Below are 18,613 nucleotides of genomic sequence, written 5' to 3'. Positions count from 1 at the left end.
TTATAACCACGACACGAGCAGATAACACTTTAGTCCTGTTTCCATGGGCTTCTTGCAAGAGCATCAGCGAGGATAATGATCTCTCCACTGAGGAGGTGGGCGAACTAGGATCCCAAATTCATACTTTCAGCAATTCCCTATTTTCAAGACTTTCATTTCTATAAATTGTATTGATTCACCTTTTTTTACTCAAAAAAAGCCCCAAAACCCAAACCAAACCAAGAGGTGGTCTATAAAAAGTCACACTGCCTTTTCCACTAAGTAAAAAAATCAGTGGATAGACTTAGCTTTGAACAGCTGTGGCTAGCATCTGGCGCAGCCAGCGCTCCAGGCGGGCTGGATGGAGATGGCCAGCCCCTCTGCAGTCAGCGTCCCTGTGTGTGGGCGGCCCTGACCTAACGGGAACCTGATAACGTCAGAGCCAGCTTGCTCAACACCATGGCTAAATTTAGTTTCATGATGAGCAATAAAATTCACATGTTCTTTATTTAGTCCATATGATACACCGTTTTTTAGAGTTTTTGAAAATTAGATAAAAGAGCATATTAAATGGCAAGTGTATGAAGTTTCTCTTCATAAACAATGTCAAAACAAAAAGTTTTGAATTACAAAATGTTAAAAAATATGTCGGTACTTAACATTTCACTAATGCATAAAGTTACAGATATTTTCTAAAGAAAAATAATTGTGCCACTTACCTATATTTGCTGTTTCTATGAACTTTTTTATTCTGTACATAGGACATTTTGTACAAAATATGAAGTCTACATATTTATTACTTATTACCATAAAACAAAGATACAATGTATGTACAATATTAAAAGGAAGCCATACTAAAGCCACACTAAGAAGACACTTGGAATAGTGACATTTCTGATGTACAGATACATTTTGGAAAGAGTGAAGATGCCAAACGCAGAACTTTATGAAGAAAAACAGTCACCGGTTTATTTTCAATGTAGTACTTTTGAAATCAGTTTGGTACAGAATAAACAGTCTCTATACAATGATATGTAAGCTGACAATTAGCACAGGAGTACTAACTAGGGAAACTTTAGGAGGCCAAAATATTAAGTAATACTCTTGCCAAAGAAAATTAGTTTCTCTGAAAACTTTTATTTTTCTTTTTGGTGAGTGTTTGTCTTCAATAAAGAGCAGAAAGAAAACCTAGACAAAAAGATGTTCTTACACACTGAGCTTTACACAGTCACCCAAACATTGATATTTTGCTTTTTCCCGAGGGCAAAAAGAGAGTCTTCCCAGAAACCTCTCTCACAAACATACTGAACATCCAAAATCAAGGATATTTGAGAATCTATCAGCTAAAGACGGAAGTTCAAACAATGGTATATCAAAATACATAAGACGCTGCTTTATACAATAAAAAGCACCCTTTTTCCCTCAAAAGGAGAAGGCATCTAAACTGTTTTTTTTAATGATAGTTTTCAAAATGGTAAAATGGAGAGATACTTGTCAAGTTTCTCAGGAAGAATTCATCTCACAAAGCGGACTTGTCCACTTTTAGCTGGGGCAATCTTCGCATTTCATACCCGCACTTGCTCTTAACACAAGAAGTCCCCTCCCCCCAGGTGATTTTCCTCCAAGACACGAGGACAGAAGCATTGCCAGTGGCTTGAAATGACAGCAGTGGGCAGCAGGTACTAGAGCTGCACAAGGAGCAATGTCTGCTTCTCACCATCTTTGAAAGGATACCCAAGACCTCGATGAAAAAACAGATCCTAAAATAAGCCACATTTTGTCTTTTATGCCTCAAGACACTTAACAGTAAGTTATATAATCTTATGCCAGAGATGAAAGAAACTAGATCACGTGTTTAGAATAGCAGTACACATCTCAAGTAGCTTTCAAGCAGGATAAATAAGTCAAAATACTGGCCACCCTGAGAGAAATAAAGAATAGACAAAGCACTAAGTTTAAAGATTTTTCTCCTTGTGCTATTCCATCTAAAACAAAAGCTCAGTACATGCAAGGAACTCTGTGGAATACGTAGCAGCATTTGAAGACCGATGAAAACTCAGACACTGTATTTTCCTTACAAGGTGTTGATAACGTGAGCTCTTTTCAACAGAAAGAGCTCCACTGAACATCATCCTCGCTGGTGCCTCCTCCAAGCTCTCAGAACCGCATTGCAGCCTTCAGTGAAGGCAGCGGCAGTGCCGGCCCCGTGCAATGCTGTTGTGTTACTTTATGCTCAAAGGCAGCTGCAGTTTGCATTAGGCTAAGAACTGGCTTAACTCAAAATGATTTTGCTCTAACTTTCCATAAAATGTGGAATTCTTAGAGACTATAATTTTATTAAATCAAGAGCCTTGTTGAAGGGCAACAATGTTTAAGTTGACGGAAACGAATTCTGCAAATAAAAATATTAACACATAATTTTTAAACTCCAATTTCTGTCAAGGTAGACAGAGCAAGCTCTTTTAAGATAAATTTCAGAGCAATCTCTTCTAAAATAAATTTCTTCTACAAGCTTACTCCTGGAATCCTGGAGTACCACAGACTTGGAAATATGGCTTTAGGTACACACAAGAGAAGGAGACATGGTATTCATGTCACTCATCAAAGTGAAGAGACCCCTTAGAAAATACCAGCGGCTGAGGATTGTCATTTGCCCAGTACGTTGTGTGAGAACTCGAAAGCAAAGAGCCATTTCACTGAGATTGAAAAACAAACGAGAAATGCTGGCGTAACAATCACGTGGAAACCATTTCAAAGGCTGTAAAGTCTTAAAAAATAGGTCCTATTTTTTAAAGCGTTCCTTTGATTTGGAAAACATTGATGTTATCACAGAACCACCTATGTTAAAAGATCCTAAGTTCCATTTGGGAGAACATGAAGATGAAGGGCAGGGTGCTTTCCTATCGCTCTTTGTGAAACAGTCTGACTTGGACTACGCTGGGGTGGCGACGACACTGTGAGGACACCGTCGTCAACCCGCGGCTCTGCCAGCGGGCTCTGGGAAGTCACCAACCATTGTTTGAACTCCTAATCTCGCGCTGAGGCGGACGCACGTTATTGCCTACAGAACGGGGTCCGAGAAAGCTTTGAGTGTAACTGATTGGTATGGCACAGAAAGTATGTATTTTCTACAGAATCCAGAAAAGAACTGGCGGGCCCAGCCCCGACGCGGCGCCCCGGAGGCTAGCGGCCGTCCTGGGAGGCCAGCTCATCGGCCCTGCAGTGAGCTTCCAAGGCTTTCTTGGTGTGGGGGTCCTGAGGCAGCTCGGACTTGCGGCGTGCAAGAGGACGGTCCTTCTTCGGATCTTTCTGTGCCTGGAATTAGAAATGCAATGGCGTTGGCTACAAACTAAGCTATCTGAAAAGCAAGCTTACTTCTGAGGTGGAAGTCAAAGGATAACCGCGAGGCACGTGTGCCTCACCCACTCGCTGTCGGCACCCTGGCCACAGGGAAACGGCCTAGGTCTTATCATGGAAATTCGCCAAAAATGTCTTGCTACTAAAAATCGTGACTCGTTTGAGGGCTGTGTGTTCGATACTGGCATTCTGGTCTTCTGAAATGTGCAGTGCTTGTACAAAGGACTCAGTACCTCTAATTTGCAGAATTCATGCATTTTAGTAAATCTCCTAAGTAACCTCCTATTTCATAAATGTCATTAAAGCCATTTCATGGGCATGTCCCCTACAGAAGCATTTCAAGAATTAGAAATTTCCGGCTGGGCACGGTGGCTCACGCCTGTAATCCCAGCACTTTGGGAGGCCGAGGCGGACGGATCATGAGGTCAAGAGTTCAAGACCAGCCTGACCAACATAACCCCGTCTCTACTAAAAATACAAAAATTAGCTGGGCGTAGTGGCGCGCGCCTGTAATCCTAGCTACTTGAAAGGCTGGGGCAGGAGAATCGCTTGAACCCGCGAGGTGGAGGTTGCAGTGAGCTGAGATTGCACCACTGCATTCCAGCCTGGGTGACAGGGCGAGACTCCGTCTCAAAAAAAAAAAAAGTAGAAATTTCCTTGGAGGTAAAGAAAAAGAATGAATGAAAAACATATTTAAATTGGATTTCAAACTTCTATCAAATTGAAAAAAATATACTCTCTTCTCCAATCCATTGTCTTTCTAAAGTCTAGGAAATTTTGGTTTCACTTAAAAAAAAATTAAGTGAATCCCATTTTTGCATGAGGATTTGGATAACTGTACCTGCAATGAAAGGGAAACTTAATTTGGGGAGTTTACATATCAAAAGCATCCATTTCCATGAATACACACATAATTCAGTTTAAAAGTAGAGACACTGTATTAATACCAATATTTTGAAACAAAACAATAAACCATCTAAATCACCCAAACATGATGTATATGCCAGAAGACTGACTGCCAATTAGTTAAACTTTTCTGGATAAAGTTTCTTAACCAGAATTAAGTCTTCCTTTTTGTTCAGTGTATTGAAAAAGACTAAGTTACCTTTGTGGTATGTCTAGCAGACAAAATTTAAGTCAGTCATTTGACAACAAAAAGAACATAAGCATAAAAACGCCTTACAGATTCCAGATGTCTGATTTTGATATGGATGTAAAATACATTTTCCTTCGCTTTAATGAAAAATTCAAGGACCTGCAGAAGTCCTGAATGAAAAGTTCAAATTTTTGCTAAGTGTTTCTCAGCAGGGTTCTTTGCAAATTTATCGATGAAAACAGCAATAATGTCAAGGTTTAAAAAGAATTTTGTGTCACATCACTTTAGGATTATTTCTAGAAATGTTATTTGAATATTAACATTCACTCATGGTAGGGGCAGGACTTTTGGTTTCTTGTTCCCTGGAAACCAGCGTGAGGGTTTTAGGAGAATCATCCACCTCTGGAGATGGTGAAGGTCACGGTCCCCTCACCCATCACGGTACTTGTAAGAGCGTGTTAATGTGTGAGGATGTAAAGCATCCTCTACCTTCAACCCATGAGAAACTCAGAGGTGAAATTCTACGCTGAATTTTATGCCCATTCTATGTTGATCTGTAAAACACAGTGAAGCAAAACAAAACCAAGATTTTTATATACTTGAAATATGTAATTACAGCTGAAACAGGCACTCCAAAGAGAAGAAACATATTCATAGAAAAAGGCAACAGTAAAAAGCTTGGAGCTGGAACCAGTGAATGCAAACTGAGAACACAAACATGACCCCAGAGCTTCTGAAAGGACAGAAAACCGGTGGACATATCTGGGCCTTTCTGCTTTGACATTTTAAATTGATGTGCAAAGCAGAGAATAATTTTACTATTCACAAGGCAAAAAAATGAGAACAGCAGGAGGCAGGGAGAACAAGACAGCATGCAGATGGCGGGCTGATGGAGGGCCTGGCAGAGGGGATGTGCCGGTGAACATGCTGACGGGGCGGAGCGGACCACGGGAGACACAAGTCAGAGAGAGGTGGCCTCTCTTCTGCAGCCCACGGGCAGACCCGGAAGGCTCAATGTAAACCGTAAATGCTGAAGAACACCAGGGGTTGGGCATACATGGCTATGCAAGTTTTCTTCCTCTTAAAAGGTGTAAGTTCAAACTTTACTACTTAATTTGAGATAGAAATAATCAACATTTCTTAAGGGACTAAATTTCTTTAAAATTTTTTATTTTTATTTTTATTGGAGACAGGGTCTCTGTCACCCAGGCTGGAATGCAGTGGCGTGATTACAGCTCACTGCAGACTCCAACTCCTGGGCTTCAGGGATCCTCCTGCCTCAGTCTCCTGAGTAGCTAGGACTACAGGCATGCGCCACATGCCTGGCTATCTTTTTTTTTTTCTTTTTCTAGAGATGAGGTCTTGCTGTGTTGCCCAGGCTGGTCTCAAACTCCTGGCCTCCAGCAATTCTCCTGCTTCGGCCTCCCGAAGTGTTGGGATTACAGGTGTGAGCCATGGTGCCCAGCCACCAAATTTCTTTCTTTTTAAAAATTATTTTATTTTTATTTTTGACACAGAGTCTCGCTCTGTCACCCAGGCTGGAGTGCAATGGTGCAACCTCGGCTCACTGCAACCTTTACCTCCTGGGTTCAAGCGATTCTCCTGCCTCAGCCTCCCAAGTAGCTGGGATTACAGGTGCCTGCCACCACATCCGGCTAATTTTTTATTTAGTAGAGATGGGGTTTCACCATGTTGGTCAGGCTGGTCTCTAACTCCTGACCTCAGGCGATCTGCCTGCCTCGGCCTCCCAAAGTGCTGGGATTACAGGCATCTGCCATTGTGCCCGGCCTCCCAGCTGCCAAATTTCTTTCTTTGTTTTGACCATCACAAGCTGGAATGACATGGACAAAAGGGAAAATACTTCATGTCCACGTTAACTCGTCAGTTCTTCTCCTGGAGAACAGGCCTTCAATGTGCTCTACACGTTCAGTAATGAGAGCCTGCACTGCCCACCTTCCGTCTCTCTACACCTTCCTGACTTGCGTGGTTGACACTGCTTTTCTCCCGACCAACTGTTAAAAATGAGAATTGCAAACATTTTAAATGTCTATAATATAAATGTCATTCACATGATATTTGCTAGTTTTCTTTGAATGTTCTGTATAGGGTTATACTAGTTTCTTGAAGGAAACGTAAATAAAGGATAGGTAAATACACGGTTGAATTTCTCCACAAAAATCCAGCCTACTCCATCCATCAGCATCAGAGCCTGCTTCCCACTCTCCAGCTATTCCTTCAACTACCTCTCACACCTCTCCCTACCCAATACTCACATCATCTCAAAGAAATGTGAAATTATTTTGGAAAAATAAAGTTAGCTGAAAATAAAATTAAAAGGGCACTGAATATAATCAAATGACTATATGTAAAAACCAAACAAGCTTAATTTTTAGCTATAATTTCTTACATCAATTTGGTCACCAAATTGTGCACATTCTTCCTGCATCCTGGTACCTTTTTTTTTTTTTTTTAATTTTGAGAGTCTGAGTCTGGCTCTGTCACCCAGGGTGGAGGGCAGTGGTGCGATCATAGCTCACTGCAGCCTTGAACTGGTACCTTCTTTTTGCTTTAACAATAGTGCTTTTCGGAATTTCCGGAAAACAACTCCAAACATTTTTCAATTTAAGAAAAGTTTATTGGCTGGGTGTGGTGGCTCATGCCTGTAATCCCAGCACTTTGGGAGGCCAAGGCAGGCAGATCACTTGAGACCAGGAGTTTGAGACCAGCCTAGCCAACATGGTAAAACTCCGTCTCTGCTAAAAATACAAAAATCAGCCGAGTGTGGTGGTGCTGGTAGTCACCGCTGCTTGGGAGGATGAGGTGGGCGGATCGCTTAAGTCCAGGAGGCCGAGGCTGCAGTGAACCAAGATTGTGCCACTGCATTCCAGCCTGGGTGTCAGAGCAAGACCCTGTCTCAAAACAAACAAACAAACAAACAAAAACAGAATTTATCATTTCAAATTTATACCTACAGACTGCACTTCATAAATACCTTCATCTGGATAGGTTGAATTCAACTGAATTCAATTGATTCAGCTGATCCACAGAAATCTACAAGGAATCAGGCCAGGCACAGGGCCTCACACCTGTAATCTCAGCACTGCAGGAGGCTGAGGTAGGAGGATCGCCTGAGCCCAAGAGGTTGAGGCTGCAGTGTGCTGTGATCGCGCCACTGCACTCCAGCCTGGGTGACACAGTGAGACCCTGTCTCCAAAAACAAACAAACAAAAACTATAAGAAGTCTTGGAATTGCATAGTGTTATTAGTCTTCCAACTTTGTTCTTTTTCACAGTTGTTTTGGCTATTCTAGATCCTTTGCATTTCCATGTTAATTTTAGAATTAGCTTTCTCAACTTCTTGAGGATAAAAAGCCTGCTGAGATTCTAATGGAGAGCACATTAATCTGGGGAAAACAGACATCCCAATGATATTGAGTCATCTGACTCAGGAACATAATTCATAGAGATCTAAGGATGAGGTGAGGGAATCACTGTTGTAAGAATATCAGTCACACAGGAAACTCGGTGACAGAACACAATTTCAAGAATTGTGAAAACAAGGAAGCAGACATGCTACAGGAGTTCTCCAAGAACTGTCCTGCCTGTGTGTGTATTTAGAAGTAGACAAGTGGATGGCCACAGGACCGGTTCCTTCCTGTCACTGTATAAGGTAACCCTCCCAGGAGGGGACATGCCCCTTTCCAAGGGCAGTGGACAGACCAAGCAGTTGGATGTTCTGGGGCCCCGAATATCACACAGATACTAGGGCTGACTTTCAAAGGCAGCTTTACTCAGGAGAGAATGCTATTTTGGTTTGCATTCTTGATCAAGTTCTTGATCTACTACAGAGCAGGACCTAAATTGCAAATATGCACACACCTTTCAGGTACATCACATTTTGGACCTAGTTTATTCTTTGTCTAGCTTTAATTCTGACCTAAGTCAAAGGCTATACCAAAAATAAAAATTCCCCAACCCTAAGCTATTTAATGTCTAAGAACTGTTTTTTTTTTTTTTTGAGATGGAGTTTTGCTTTTGTTGCCCAGGCTGGAGTGCAATGGCACCATCTTGGCTCAGTGCAACCTCCACTTCCCAGGTTCAAGCGATTCTCCTGCCTCAGCCTCCCAAGTAGTTGGGATTACAGGAACCTGCCACCAAGCCTGACTAATTTTTGTATTTTTTAGTAGAGATGGGGTTTCACCATGTTGGCCAGGCTTGTTTCAAACTCCTGAGCACAGGTGATCCGCCTGCCTCGGCCTCCCAAAGTGCTGGGATTATAGGCGTGAGCCACCACACCCAGCCAAGAATTGGCTTTTTAACTGTGTATAGCCTGGTGTCTTAAAAATGAACACGTGGCCACAAACTCCCAGGCAGGTTCCCTCACAGGAGAGACACTGACTGTGATTTCCTTCTGTGTGCAGTAACAAGGTCAGCTTACAAGTCTTGAGCAAATTTGAAGCCACAAAATCAAAATGGTAATAAAGAGGCAACCTTAAATTCCTGAGTTAAAAAAAAAACAAGAACATTAACACTCCCACCAAGAGAGAAATATATACAGATTTTCCTATTTTTGATGACATCTATTCATTGCTAAGCACATTCATGGTGAGGAGAGTATGGAATCCAACCGGATTAGATAGAAAATTAGTTACTGATGTTCCGAGTGTTCAGTGAGCTTTTCCACTGTATTTCTAGTATTTTCAGGGTTTGATGAGCTAAAAGAAGCATTCAGTCATCTATTTTGCTCTTAACCTGAGTTGAGGAATTAGGGGGGCAGAAGAGGCCGATGACCGTGGCTGCCGTGGGGACTTGGTGCCGAGAGCCGTTTCCTGTGCAACTCCGGAAAGGAGCCGGGGCCAGCGCAGCCCCATCGGGATACGGCGCCAGCCATGTGCTAATTCCAAATCTTCTAGGAGTCACATTCAAGAAGTAAAAAAGAAATGGGGGACATTCATTTAAATAACATATTTTATTTAATCCAGTAAAGGAATAAAGGAATGGCTACTCCACAGGCGGGGCGCCTACTTTCACTTTTTATCTCAGAATTTTAGAAGGGGATGTCTTTTGGAATTCTTTCACTGGTCAAAAAGAGGTTAAAGTTTCTCAGCGAGAAAGGCCAATGTCCCCAGGCCATTTGGGACTACTGTTTTAGTTGACAGGCATTTGAAACAGGGAGGGATGCTCAGGGAAACACAGCAGTTGAAAGGCTCCTTGAACCCAAGCAGGAACTGAGTAGTTGTCCTAGGTGTCTACAGGCCCAATTGAGGAGTAACAGTGGTCGGAGGCTCTCTTTGGAGGTGGCCTGTGACAAAAGCACTGAAAGACAGTGCCCAGGAGGGGGCGAGGGGGGTCAGGGGGGAGAGGGGGAGGGGTGGGGGGGCGACAGGAGCGGGGGGGATGAAGGGGGGTGAGGGGAGAAGGGTGAGGGGTGAGGGGGAGGGGTGGGGGGGCGAGAGGAGCAAGGGGGGGTGGGGGGGTGAGAGGAGCAAGGGGGATGAAGGGGGTGAGAGGGGAAGGGGACGGGGGCAAGGGGGGAGGGGCAAGGGGGGGGTGAGGGGACAGGGGGAGGGGCAAGGGGGGTGAGATGTCCTAGGGAGAAGAGTTGTTAGCACCTGCTCTGAAGAGCTAAAAGGGAGCCTCTCTGGGCCGAAGCAGAAGCCAGAGGGCTGTGAAGAAAACAGCGAGGGGTGGATATGGCTGTGAAGCTTTTGATTTTGCTGGAGTGAACATTTAAAGAATAGTTAAGAGTTGGGATTACTACTACTGTTAGTAAATGGAGAGACACATCTCAGGCACATAATCCTTAAAAACTGTTTCTAGCAATTTGATCACTAAGATCTATCGATACAATGTTTCTTGTAAGACTAGCAAAATTTAATTTTTAATTTCAGCTTAAACAGAAGGCACTGATGCAAATCACATCGCCTACCAAAAGTATGTGCATTTCTTAAGCAAGTCAGTCATGGGTGCCCAGCTGAGCTTGGTGTACTTTTACCTGATGAGCCTCGTCCTTCACTGTCTTTCTCAGCATCTGCACATCTTCAAATAAAGGCCCATCTGTCTCCATTGCAACCGGAATGCTCACGGTGCTGGCTTGACTATACACTGTGTACTGCAATGCAAAGCGTGGAGTCACTCTGTTAGGTGCCCAGGCTCTGAACTCCAAGCTTCTCATCCTGGCCAGGGACGCATCTCCCCTGCCACCCCCCAGGGCCCTCTCCCGCAGGAAGCCCACTCAGTGGGAGACTGGCCTACACCTGCAACATGATGCGGCTGCTGACTTCTGAAACCAGAAAGCACTCAGTGGAGACAGCAAAGCAGCTGGTCCCCTCCTGGCCCCTCTGCACTTGATGGACAGTGGCCCATACCCTGGCCCACATCCATGGCCTCTGCAGTTCTGACTCCACGTGAGCAGCCAAGCGCAAGGTCGCACCCTGGGCTCGGTGGCGGGAGCTGTCTCACTGCTGGCACCCTCACCTCTGGCCGCCCATTCTTTGCCAGTGACCACCAACCTCATGATTCTTTTCCCTTTCCTCTCACGATCATGTCCTCTCATCGAGGCAGCTGGCACGGTTCTCTCTCCCCTTTATCCCATTTTCCCGGCTTGCTTATGAAACCCTCTCATCACATCCCGGGTGACTTGTTCTCCACCAAAACAAATGCAGCCTGGGTGAGCCTGACGCTCCCTCTCCGTTCCCTACGGGCGGCCCTGGGACTTCTCCACTCTCCCTGTGCTCTGGATTGAAACGCAGATGGCTCAGCCCTCAGTCACTGGGCCCGGCTGACTCCATTTCCATGAGTGTAGTGCGGGGGTAAGGTCACTCCGGAGGGTGGCTGTGAGGGTTCCATGAGACAGGGTGCATGGGACAGCATGACTGTGACGAGCATCTGCTGGCTCTGAGGGCACAGGCGAAGGAAGCGGCATCTGTGTCTGCTGTGAGCTGGGAACTGTGTGGGGCGCCTGTCCTGCACGGTCGTGTGTGTGTACTGCCACCCTCACCTGGCTGATGGGGGAACTGGGACATGGAGGGGCTGGGGAACTTGCTCAGGGCCTCTGAACTCAGGAGAGGGGAGCGGGGGTTCCTGCCCAGGCTGCTCTCATCCACACCCCTCCATTCTCTGCCCAGTGAGTCCCACAGCTTCGGCCTCTTTCAGGCTGCGCCCCTGTCACAGCAGCGCCCTCCTGCTGACCTGCTTCACCCCTGCCTCTCACCTCCTGCCCCCTCACCCTTGCCCCTCACACCCTGCCAGCCCAGAGCAGCTCCGTTCTCAGCCACCGTCTGGTGTTGGCCCTCACCCTCTGACGGAGCCACCTCTGGCACGAGGCCTATGGGTGCCCTCTGGCTGCTAAGCCCTTCCCGGCCTTGCCTCACTGGCCCTCTCTGAGGAACGATGACCTGAACCTGCACCCTCCCTCGGTCTCTGTGACCCCAGCCTCTTGCAGGTGTCTTGGGCTCCTTCCTCTGTGGGCCTTTGCCCCTCCTCATTCACCCCGGCTTCCATGCCTCCAGGCCCAGGCCCTGCTGCTCAACTCTGGGCCCACCTGGCTTCCACGTCCCCCAGAAACAGACGGGACGCACACTCTCACCTGGGTTCCTTCCTTGAACGCCAGTCAGACCAGGTCCTCAGCGCCCTGTGCCTACACTCCCACAGCTTCGCCCAGCACCACGATCTCCACACATCTCCACATCCCTACCCCGACAGCCCCAGCACTCCATCCATGCTGTGCCAGAAGAGCTTGCAAAAATGCAAGTTGGGCTGGGCCATTTTGCCCTTTATGGCTCTTTAATATCTGCTGACATTTGGGGGGAATTCTGCTCCCTCTCCACCCTCACCTCTCAGCAGATCGCACTGGCCCTCCCTATAACTGACACCCCGGCAGGACCGACACCTGTTACCCACTGTGTCCCTGCTTTTCTCTACCTCTGCCGCGGGCACCTTCCCTCAAGTCTGACTGGGTGAGGCCCCCTCAGTCAAACCAAGAGGCCAGGCCCCCGTACTGTGTGTGTCTTTCTTTAGAGATGGGAACGAATAAGCTGGTCTTGCCATCTCCAGCACACTCCCCCAGATTAATACAATCTGATCATCTGAGCTGAATTCATCTGTCTCTCCTAATGGACTGTAAGCTCCCTGAGGCTGGGGGCTATGTCTTGTTCTCATCTTTGTATCCCTAGAAATTTCCACAATTCAGGACACAGCACCTTGTCCTCGAGGGGGCTCACAGTCAGGTGGGAGATACAGAAACCTAAGTGGCTGCAAGACTCCTGAGACTTGCGGGGACTGTTTCACACCAACACTTCTGCTTTTGACTACTCCAGGCAAGAAGCAGTGCTTTTAATGGGACCCACCAACAGCCTCCGCTTGGAGCACGGCTCACTGGCCCTCGGGGCAAAGGAGAGTGTCCCCATACAAGAATGCTACCGATGTTCACAGCAAAATAAACCTCACAGAGCGGGCACCGGCAGGAGAGGGTTCTGACTAGGAATAAAAACCTTCACTGAAGTCCAGGCGCGATGGCTCACATCTGTAATCCCAGCACTCTGGGAGGCTGAGGCAGGTAGATTACAAGGTCAGGAGTTCGAGACTAGCCTGGCCAACATAGTGAAAACCTGTCTCTACTAAAAATACAAAAATTAGCCAGCCATGGTAGCGTGCACCTGTAGTCCCAGCATACTTGGGAGGCTGAGGCACTCCGGAGGATTGCTTGAACCTGGAAGGCGGAGGTTGTGGTGAGCCGAGATCATGCCACTGCACTCCAGCCTGGGTAACAGAGCAAGACTCCGTCTCAAACAAACCAAACCAAACCAAAACAAAAACCTTCACTGAGGTGCGTTCCGCACATGAGCTCCTCTCTCAAAGGAAGGGCAGGCATCCGTCCCAGACCCTGCCCCGGGTCGCTTACAGCAGTTTTGGTCGTTGCAAACACTGAGCCACAGCTACTCTGAGTCTCACAGAAGTGCCTGTCTTCACTTCATATGGTTCCCACAAAAGCTGGGGGAAGTGAGTAGCAAAATATTATATGGCCCCTTTTGATGGATTAGGAGAAACAAATTTATGTTAGAAACTGCCAATATTTCATAATTTTAGAAAATTAAATCATGTGTGACATTAAAAACCCCGATAAAGCTGCCACAACTGCTCAAACAAGACACAGTCCTGAGGGCACCGCAGCCTTCCCGGGTCCCCAACGCCTGCTGGGTACGTGCTGTCACACGTTTGAGTGGACGAAGGCTCGGTCTGCAAGGACGGGGGGCATCAGGGAACACAAGAGTCCCTGGGAACCCGCCTTAAAAACAAAGCCCGCAAACCAATTCTCCACAGGCAGATCTGAGATGGAAAACCAAACTTTGAAAACCCAACTATTTCACTACAGAAATAACCAGACTGTATTATCCACAAAATTATTGACTTTTTGTTGCTGTTGTAATGGGAAGCAGTGATCAGAATTTAGAGATTTTCTCCTGAGAATGAGAAGCAAGTACGAGGCCAGAGTTTCCAGCTCTGAGGTATTGACCCATGAAGTATTTTCTGTTTAGGAGACCATGTGCCATGCAACTAGAGCATGTGGACAAGACTAAAGGGGACTGTGTCACAGATGGCATCAACACAGAGATGAGGACAAGGCAGGGCTAAGCTCCCAGCATCACAGTTCGTCAAAGCTCCTATGCAAAACCACGGCATGCCTGCCATCACCACAGACGTTTGTAAAGAGAGCAACCAAAAAGAATACATAAAGTTACTAGAGAACATTCAGGAAAAGTTGAGAAAAAGAAAAAAGAGAACAATACATATTTCAGAAGAAACATTGGTTACGTACAGTATTTACAGTAGTGAAACTCGGCCATGTTTGTCAATACAAACAACCAGCTCTTGACTTGTAATGTGACAATTTTATGCAATTTTTCAGTAAGTTATCTCTATATTCTAGGTACATAAAATCAGACCTTCTGATTTGTGTGTGTGTGGTTTGTGTGTGTATTCATTTATCACGTTTTCGAGGCTATTGATTTCAACTGCGTGTGTGCTGGGCTCCTTGACAATCCTGAGGGCTATCAGCACCCACTCTGCCTGAGGCTCTTCAGAACAAAGCAAGACACGCAGGGCAGCGTCAGGCAGGGCTGGGCCTTGTAAACTTGCCCAGGTTTATAGTGTTACCATGTTTTAAAACAAATATCAGTATTTTAATCACACTTTCAACATAAATTCAATTCGTTAAAATAGACACCTATAGCTACCTACCTCAATTAAGGACTACGCAGTTTTAGACAGTAATCTTAAAACAGTATTTCTGTCAGCATGAGTAAATACTGCTAGAAAAATGCTGGCTACCTGTTTTAGGTGGACTCAAGGGCTTACAATTAGAAATGTCATTCTGTTTTCCTGATTTGAGTTTCCTGATTGCAGTTTTATCAGAGTATACAAACCAATACGTTGTTATATAGGTAAATATATACTTTTAACTTTATATTCATGTATAACTTTTTATTAAATGTCAGAGAAATTTAAAAGCCAACTTAGGTAACTATGCATATCTCTCACTAAAAGAAATACATTGTTCGGTAAAATCTTTTCTGGAGAGTTGAAGGAAAGCTTGAGAATTCTTAAGAGTGGCAAAGATTCAGACAAAAGATTTTCTGAAAAAGATTTTCTTTTTAAGAGGCACTGTTATAATCAGGCACACAAAACGTGAAGAAACAACTGTCATAACGCTCTAATCATTTACACCAGTGTACATCAAACTCAAAGACCATGACACCAGGAAGCCCTCCCGGACCCTGGCAGCCTCGGCAGCTGGAACTGCCTGCAGCTCCGGGATGTCCGGCTGTCGGCGCACTCACCAGAGCACAATGGCACCCGCTGCTGGGGTGGGAAGGAGGTTTAGCTGCTAACGTGGCAGAATTCAGCTAATTTTTAATGATAAAAGGCTGGCTTACAGAAACCTCATACAAAGAAAGAGCACATCAAAACGTCATACTTAATCTATTTCCAATCTAATTTCCTTTCTTTTAGAACTAATTTCATATGAAAAAGAAAGGGAAATGCTGTTTGAATGACAGCATCTATGACATCTGAGAGAGGAAGCACAGTCTCGGGCTGTATTCGAGTTTTCTTTTTACCACAGTATATTCATAAGATTCAGATCTTATTTAAAAAGCAGAGGAAAAAAGTCCATTCTGTGGTAAAAACGATATGGGGCAAAATAAGTACTTGTACAAGAGGAGGGTTACAAAGTTTAAAAGTACTTTTTATTGCAGACATTTTCATATACAACGTTAGTGAAATTGAGACTCCCCCCCCCGCATGGTGAAGACATATATTCCTATCTTATAAAAACATTCAAGTAACCCTGGGCGTTTTCATGTTACTCTCTTTTTTAGTACCTGGGGATTGGCTTTGGCTAGATTTTCTATTTTAACCCATGCTTCTTCTCGTTCTTTCATTTTTAGCTTCTCTCTGAAAAACAGGAAAATGTCATCTGTGTTAGAGATGAATCAGACACAAGAACACGCTGAAGGGATAAAGGCACAGGCATGTTGAGCAGCTCCTCCCGCAGCCCCTCTGCTCCATTTCCCCACACTTCACAGTGCTGAGCACAGCATGAAAAACAAACCGAGATTTAAACATGAGAAAATATCAAAAAATTTAACATGTCCAAGAATTGGAATTCTTAAAAGAAATCTTATATAAGTAAGTCTTCTGTCTCAATCCTTCCCCCTTCCCCCGGTTAGTTGTTTCTTCATGGGACCCATATAATTTTGACAAGAAGCTCATACATCCACTGAAAAAACGAGTATGCAGTACAGTGTAAAGGGACCAGTGTAAAAGGAGCCAGCATTCCCATTCCTACAATATTAAAAAGGAAACGTCTTAAGAGCCAGGAGACCTGGGTTGTTGACTGACTCCACTGCGAGAGTCACATGACTTTCAATCACTTAACTCAGATCCAGGTTTTTTTTTTTTTTTTGAGACAGGGCCTCACTCTGTTGCCCAGACCAGAGTGCAGTCGTGCGATCTTGGCTCACTGCAACCTCCACCTCCTGAGCTCAAGCGATTCTCCTGCCTCAACCTTCCGAGTAGGCTGGGATTACAGGTGCGTGCCACTACCGTCGGGCTAATTTTTGTACTTTTAGTAGAGATGGAGTTTCACCATATTGGCCAGGCTGGTCTTGAACTCCTGACCTCCAATGATCCACAAGCCATAATCTCCCAAAGTGCTGGGATTACAGGTGTGAGCCACTGCGCCCGGCCAGGATCCAAGCTTTTCAACACAGAAAATGTACTACACAACCTTTAAGGTCCTGTTGGGAAAGCTGTGGGACTCCATGAGGAGGATCCGCCATCAGACGACCCTGCTGCTTGCGTGCTTCCTACCTGCGAACTGCACTGAGAGCTGAGATGAGAACGGACCATGCAGCTGGCAGCTCTAGAGGAATGGCTGGCCTGTCTCCCTGGCCCTTTCCTGACTGATTTGTCATCTCTCATGCTCTATAGTTCACTTAGGTGTATTTTGCGTTCTTTTTTTTCCCACACTACCCAGAATATAAACCCCAAAAGGGCAAGGATTTTTTTTTTTGAGACGGAGTCTGGGTCTGTCGCCCAGGTTGGAGTGCAGTGGCGTGATCTTGGCTCACTGCAAGCTCCGCCTCCCGGGTTCCTGCCATTCTCCTGCCTCAGCCCGAGTAGCTGGGACTACAGGTGCCCGCCACCACACCCGGCTAATTTTTTTTTGTATTTTTTTTTTTTGAGATGGAGTCTCTCTCTGTCTCCCAGGCTGGAGTGAAGTGGTGTGATCTCAGCTCACTGCAAGCTCCGCCTCCCAGGTTCACACCATTCTCCTGCCTCAGCCTCTGAGTAGCTGGGACTACAGGCACCTGCCACCACGCCCCGCTAATTTTTTGTATTTTCAGTAGAGACGGGGTTTCACTGTGTTAGCCAGGCTTGTCTCGAACTCCTGACCTCACGTGATCCACCTGCCTTGGCCTCCCAAAGTGCTGGGATTACAGGCATGAGCCACCATGCCTGGCCTTTTTTTTTTGTATTTTTAGTAGAGACAGGGTTTCATTGTGTCAGCCAGGATGGTCTCAATCTCCTGACTTCGTGATCCACCCGCGTCGGCCTCCCAAAGTGCTGGGATTACAGGCGTGAGCCACCGCGCCCGGCCAAGGGGCAAGGATTTTGGTGGGTTTTATTCATTGCTATATTGTCAGAATCTAAAACAGGGCCTGGTGTATAGGTAAATATTCACATACTTGTCTAAGGAATGACTAAATGGCAGTTGTTTCATATATATATACATATATACACACATATACATACACACATATATATACGGTGTATTTTGAATTACATTCGTGCAAAGCTTATCTACCTTAGCCAGTTTTAAGCGACAAGCAAAAAATAAAATCTGCCAATAGTCCATACTCAACTTGGAATAAGTGACCTCCAACAACCATTTAATCACATTATTACTTGCACAGCCTAGGAACGAAGTACTTTGTCACTTAGATCATCCCTGGACACATGTGGGCTCAAAGGCACGAGGGCAGGACCCTGATTTTGCAAAGGACAGACTAGATTCCAGAGAACGCTCACATTACTGAGTTCATTAAATCAGAATAAAGCTACATTGAAATGAAGATTCTTGCTCTCTCGGATAAACGTTATAGGATATAATTCAAATCCCTGCCTTATAAACATGAAAATGGACTACACATTATAGCCTTTAAGCCCATTATAGCCCAAGAAAAGAAAAAATTCTGAATGTTAAATTCTTGCCTACACAAGCACATTTTGCAAAGATGATTAATCTGGCAATACAAGCGGGGGAGAATAGCTAACTTTAAACACCTGTTCTTTCAAGATACGTTATTATAACAGTTTCAATTTGCTTTCCAAGTATGAGAGGCCTGGTTTTGCTTTCAAGTGAAGAATAACGTTTTAGGACAAAACAGTGGAAGAGGTTTACTTAGGATTAAGAAAAAAATCCTGGAAACAGTAACTTGTGAAAGGAACAACTCACTTTAGTTTCTCTGCTTTGAACTGTTGTGTACAGTCATCAAATAGCTTTTGGTTCATCTCCATGAAGAGTTTCAGGGCGTTGTATATCAAGCCATGTATTGTCCTATGAAGAAAACCACACAGTGAGCCTGGGAGCATGCGTTCCTGCTGAGCCCTTGCCTCT

General features: G+C 45.2%; 1 protein-coding gene across 12 annotated transcripts in view; it reads right to left on the bottom strand.

The window, feature by feature from the left end:
* Window positions 1-703: 703 nt before the first annotated feature.
* The window catches only part of PPP2R5C (protein phosphatase 2 regulatory subunit B'gamma), a 165,805-nt gene continuing 147,895 nt past the window's right edge, over window positions 704-18,613 (bottom strand). For 3 of the 12 annotated variants that reach the window (XM_054447708.2, XM_054447713.2, XM_054447711.2), the window contains 4 exons: window positions 18,452-18,553; window positions 15,813-15,885; window positions 10,427-10,543; window positions 704-3,294 (listed from right to left, as the gene is read on the bottom strand). In XM_054447708.2, the coding sequence (XP_054303683.1) occupies window positions 3,163-3,294; window positions 10,427-10,543; window positions 15,813-15,885; window positions 18,452-18,553 (424 nt within the window). In that variant the 3' untranslated portion in view covers window positions 704-3,162. Of the gene's footprint in view, window positions 3,295-6,385; window positions 6,445-7,188; window positions 7,342-10,426; window positions 10,544-15,812; window positions 15,886-18,451; window positions 18,554-18,613 lie in introns of those variants that run through there. The other 9 variants (XM_054447714.2, XM_054447709.2, XM_063652072.1 and 6 more) reach the window with 3 other exon arrangements.

The sequence above is a fragment of the Pongo pygmaeus genome, chromosome 15 (genome assembly GCF_028885625.2).
Source record: "Pongo pygmaeus isolate AG05252 chromosome 15, NHGRI_mPonPyg2-v2.0_pri, whole genome shotgun sequence".
In the NCBI taxonomy this organism is placed as follows: Eukaryota; Metazoa; Chordata; class Mammalia; order Primates; family Hominidae; genus Pongo; species Pongo pygmaeus.
This window is presented reverse-complemented; position numbering and strand designations above follow the sequence as displayed.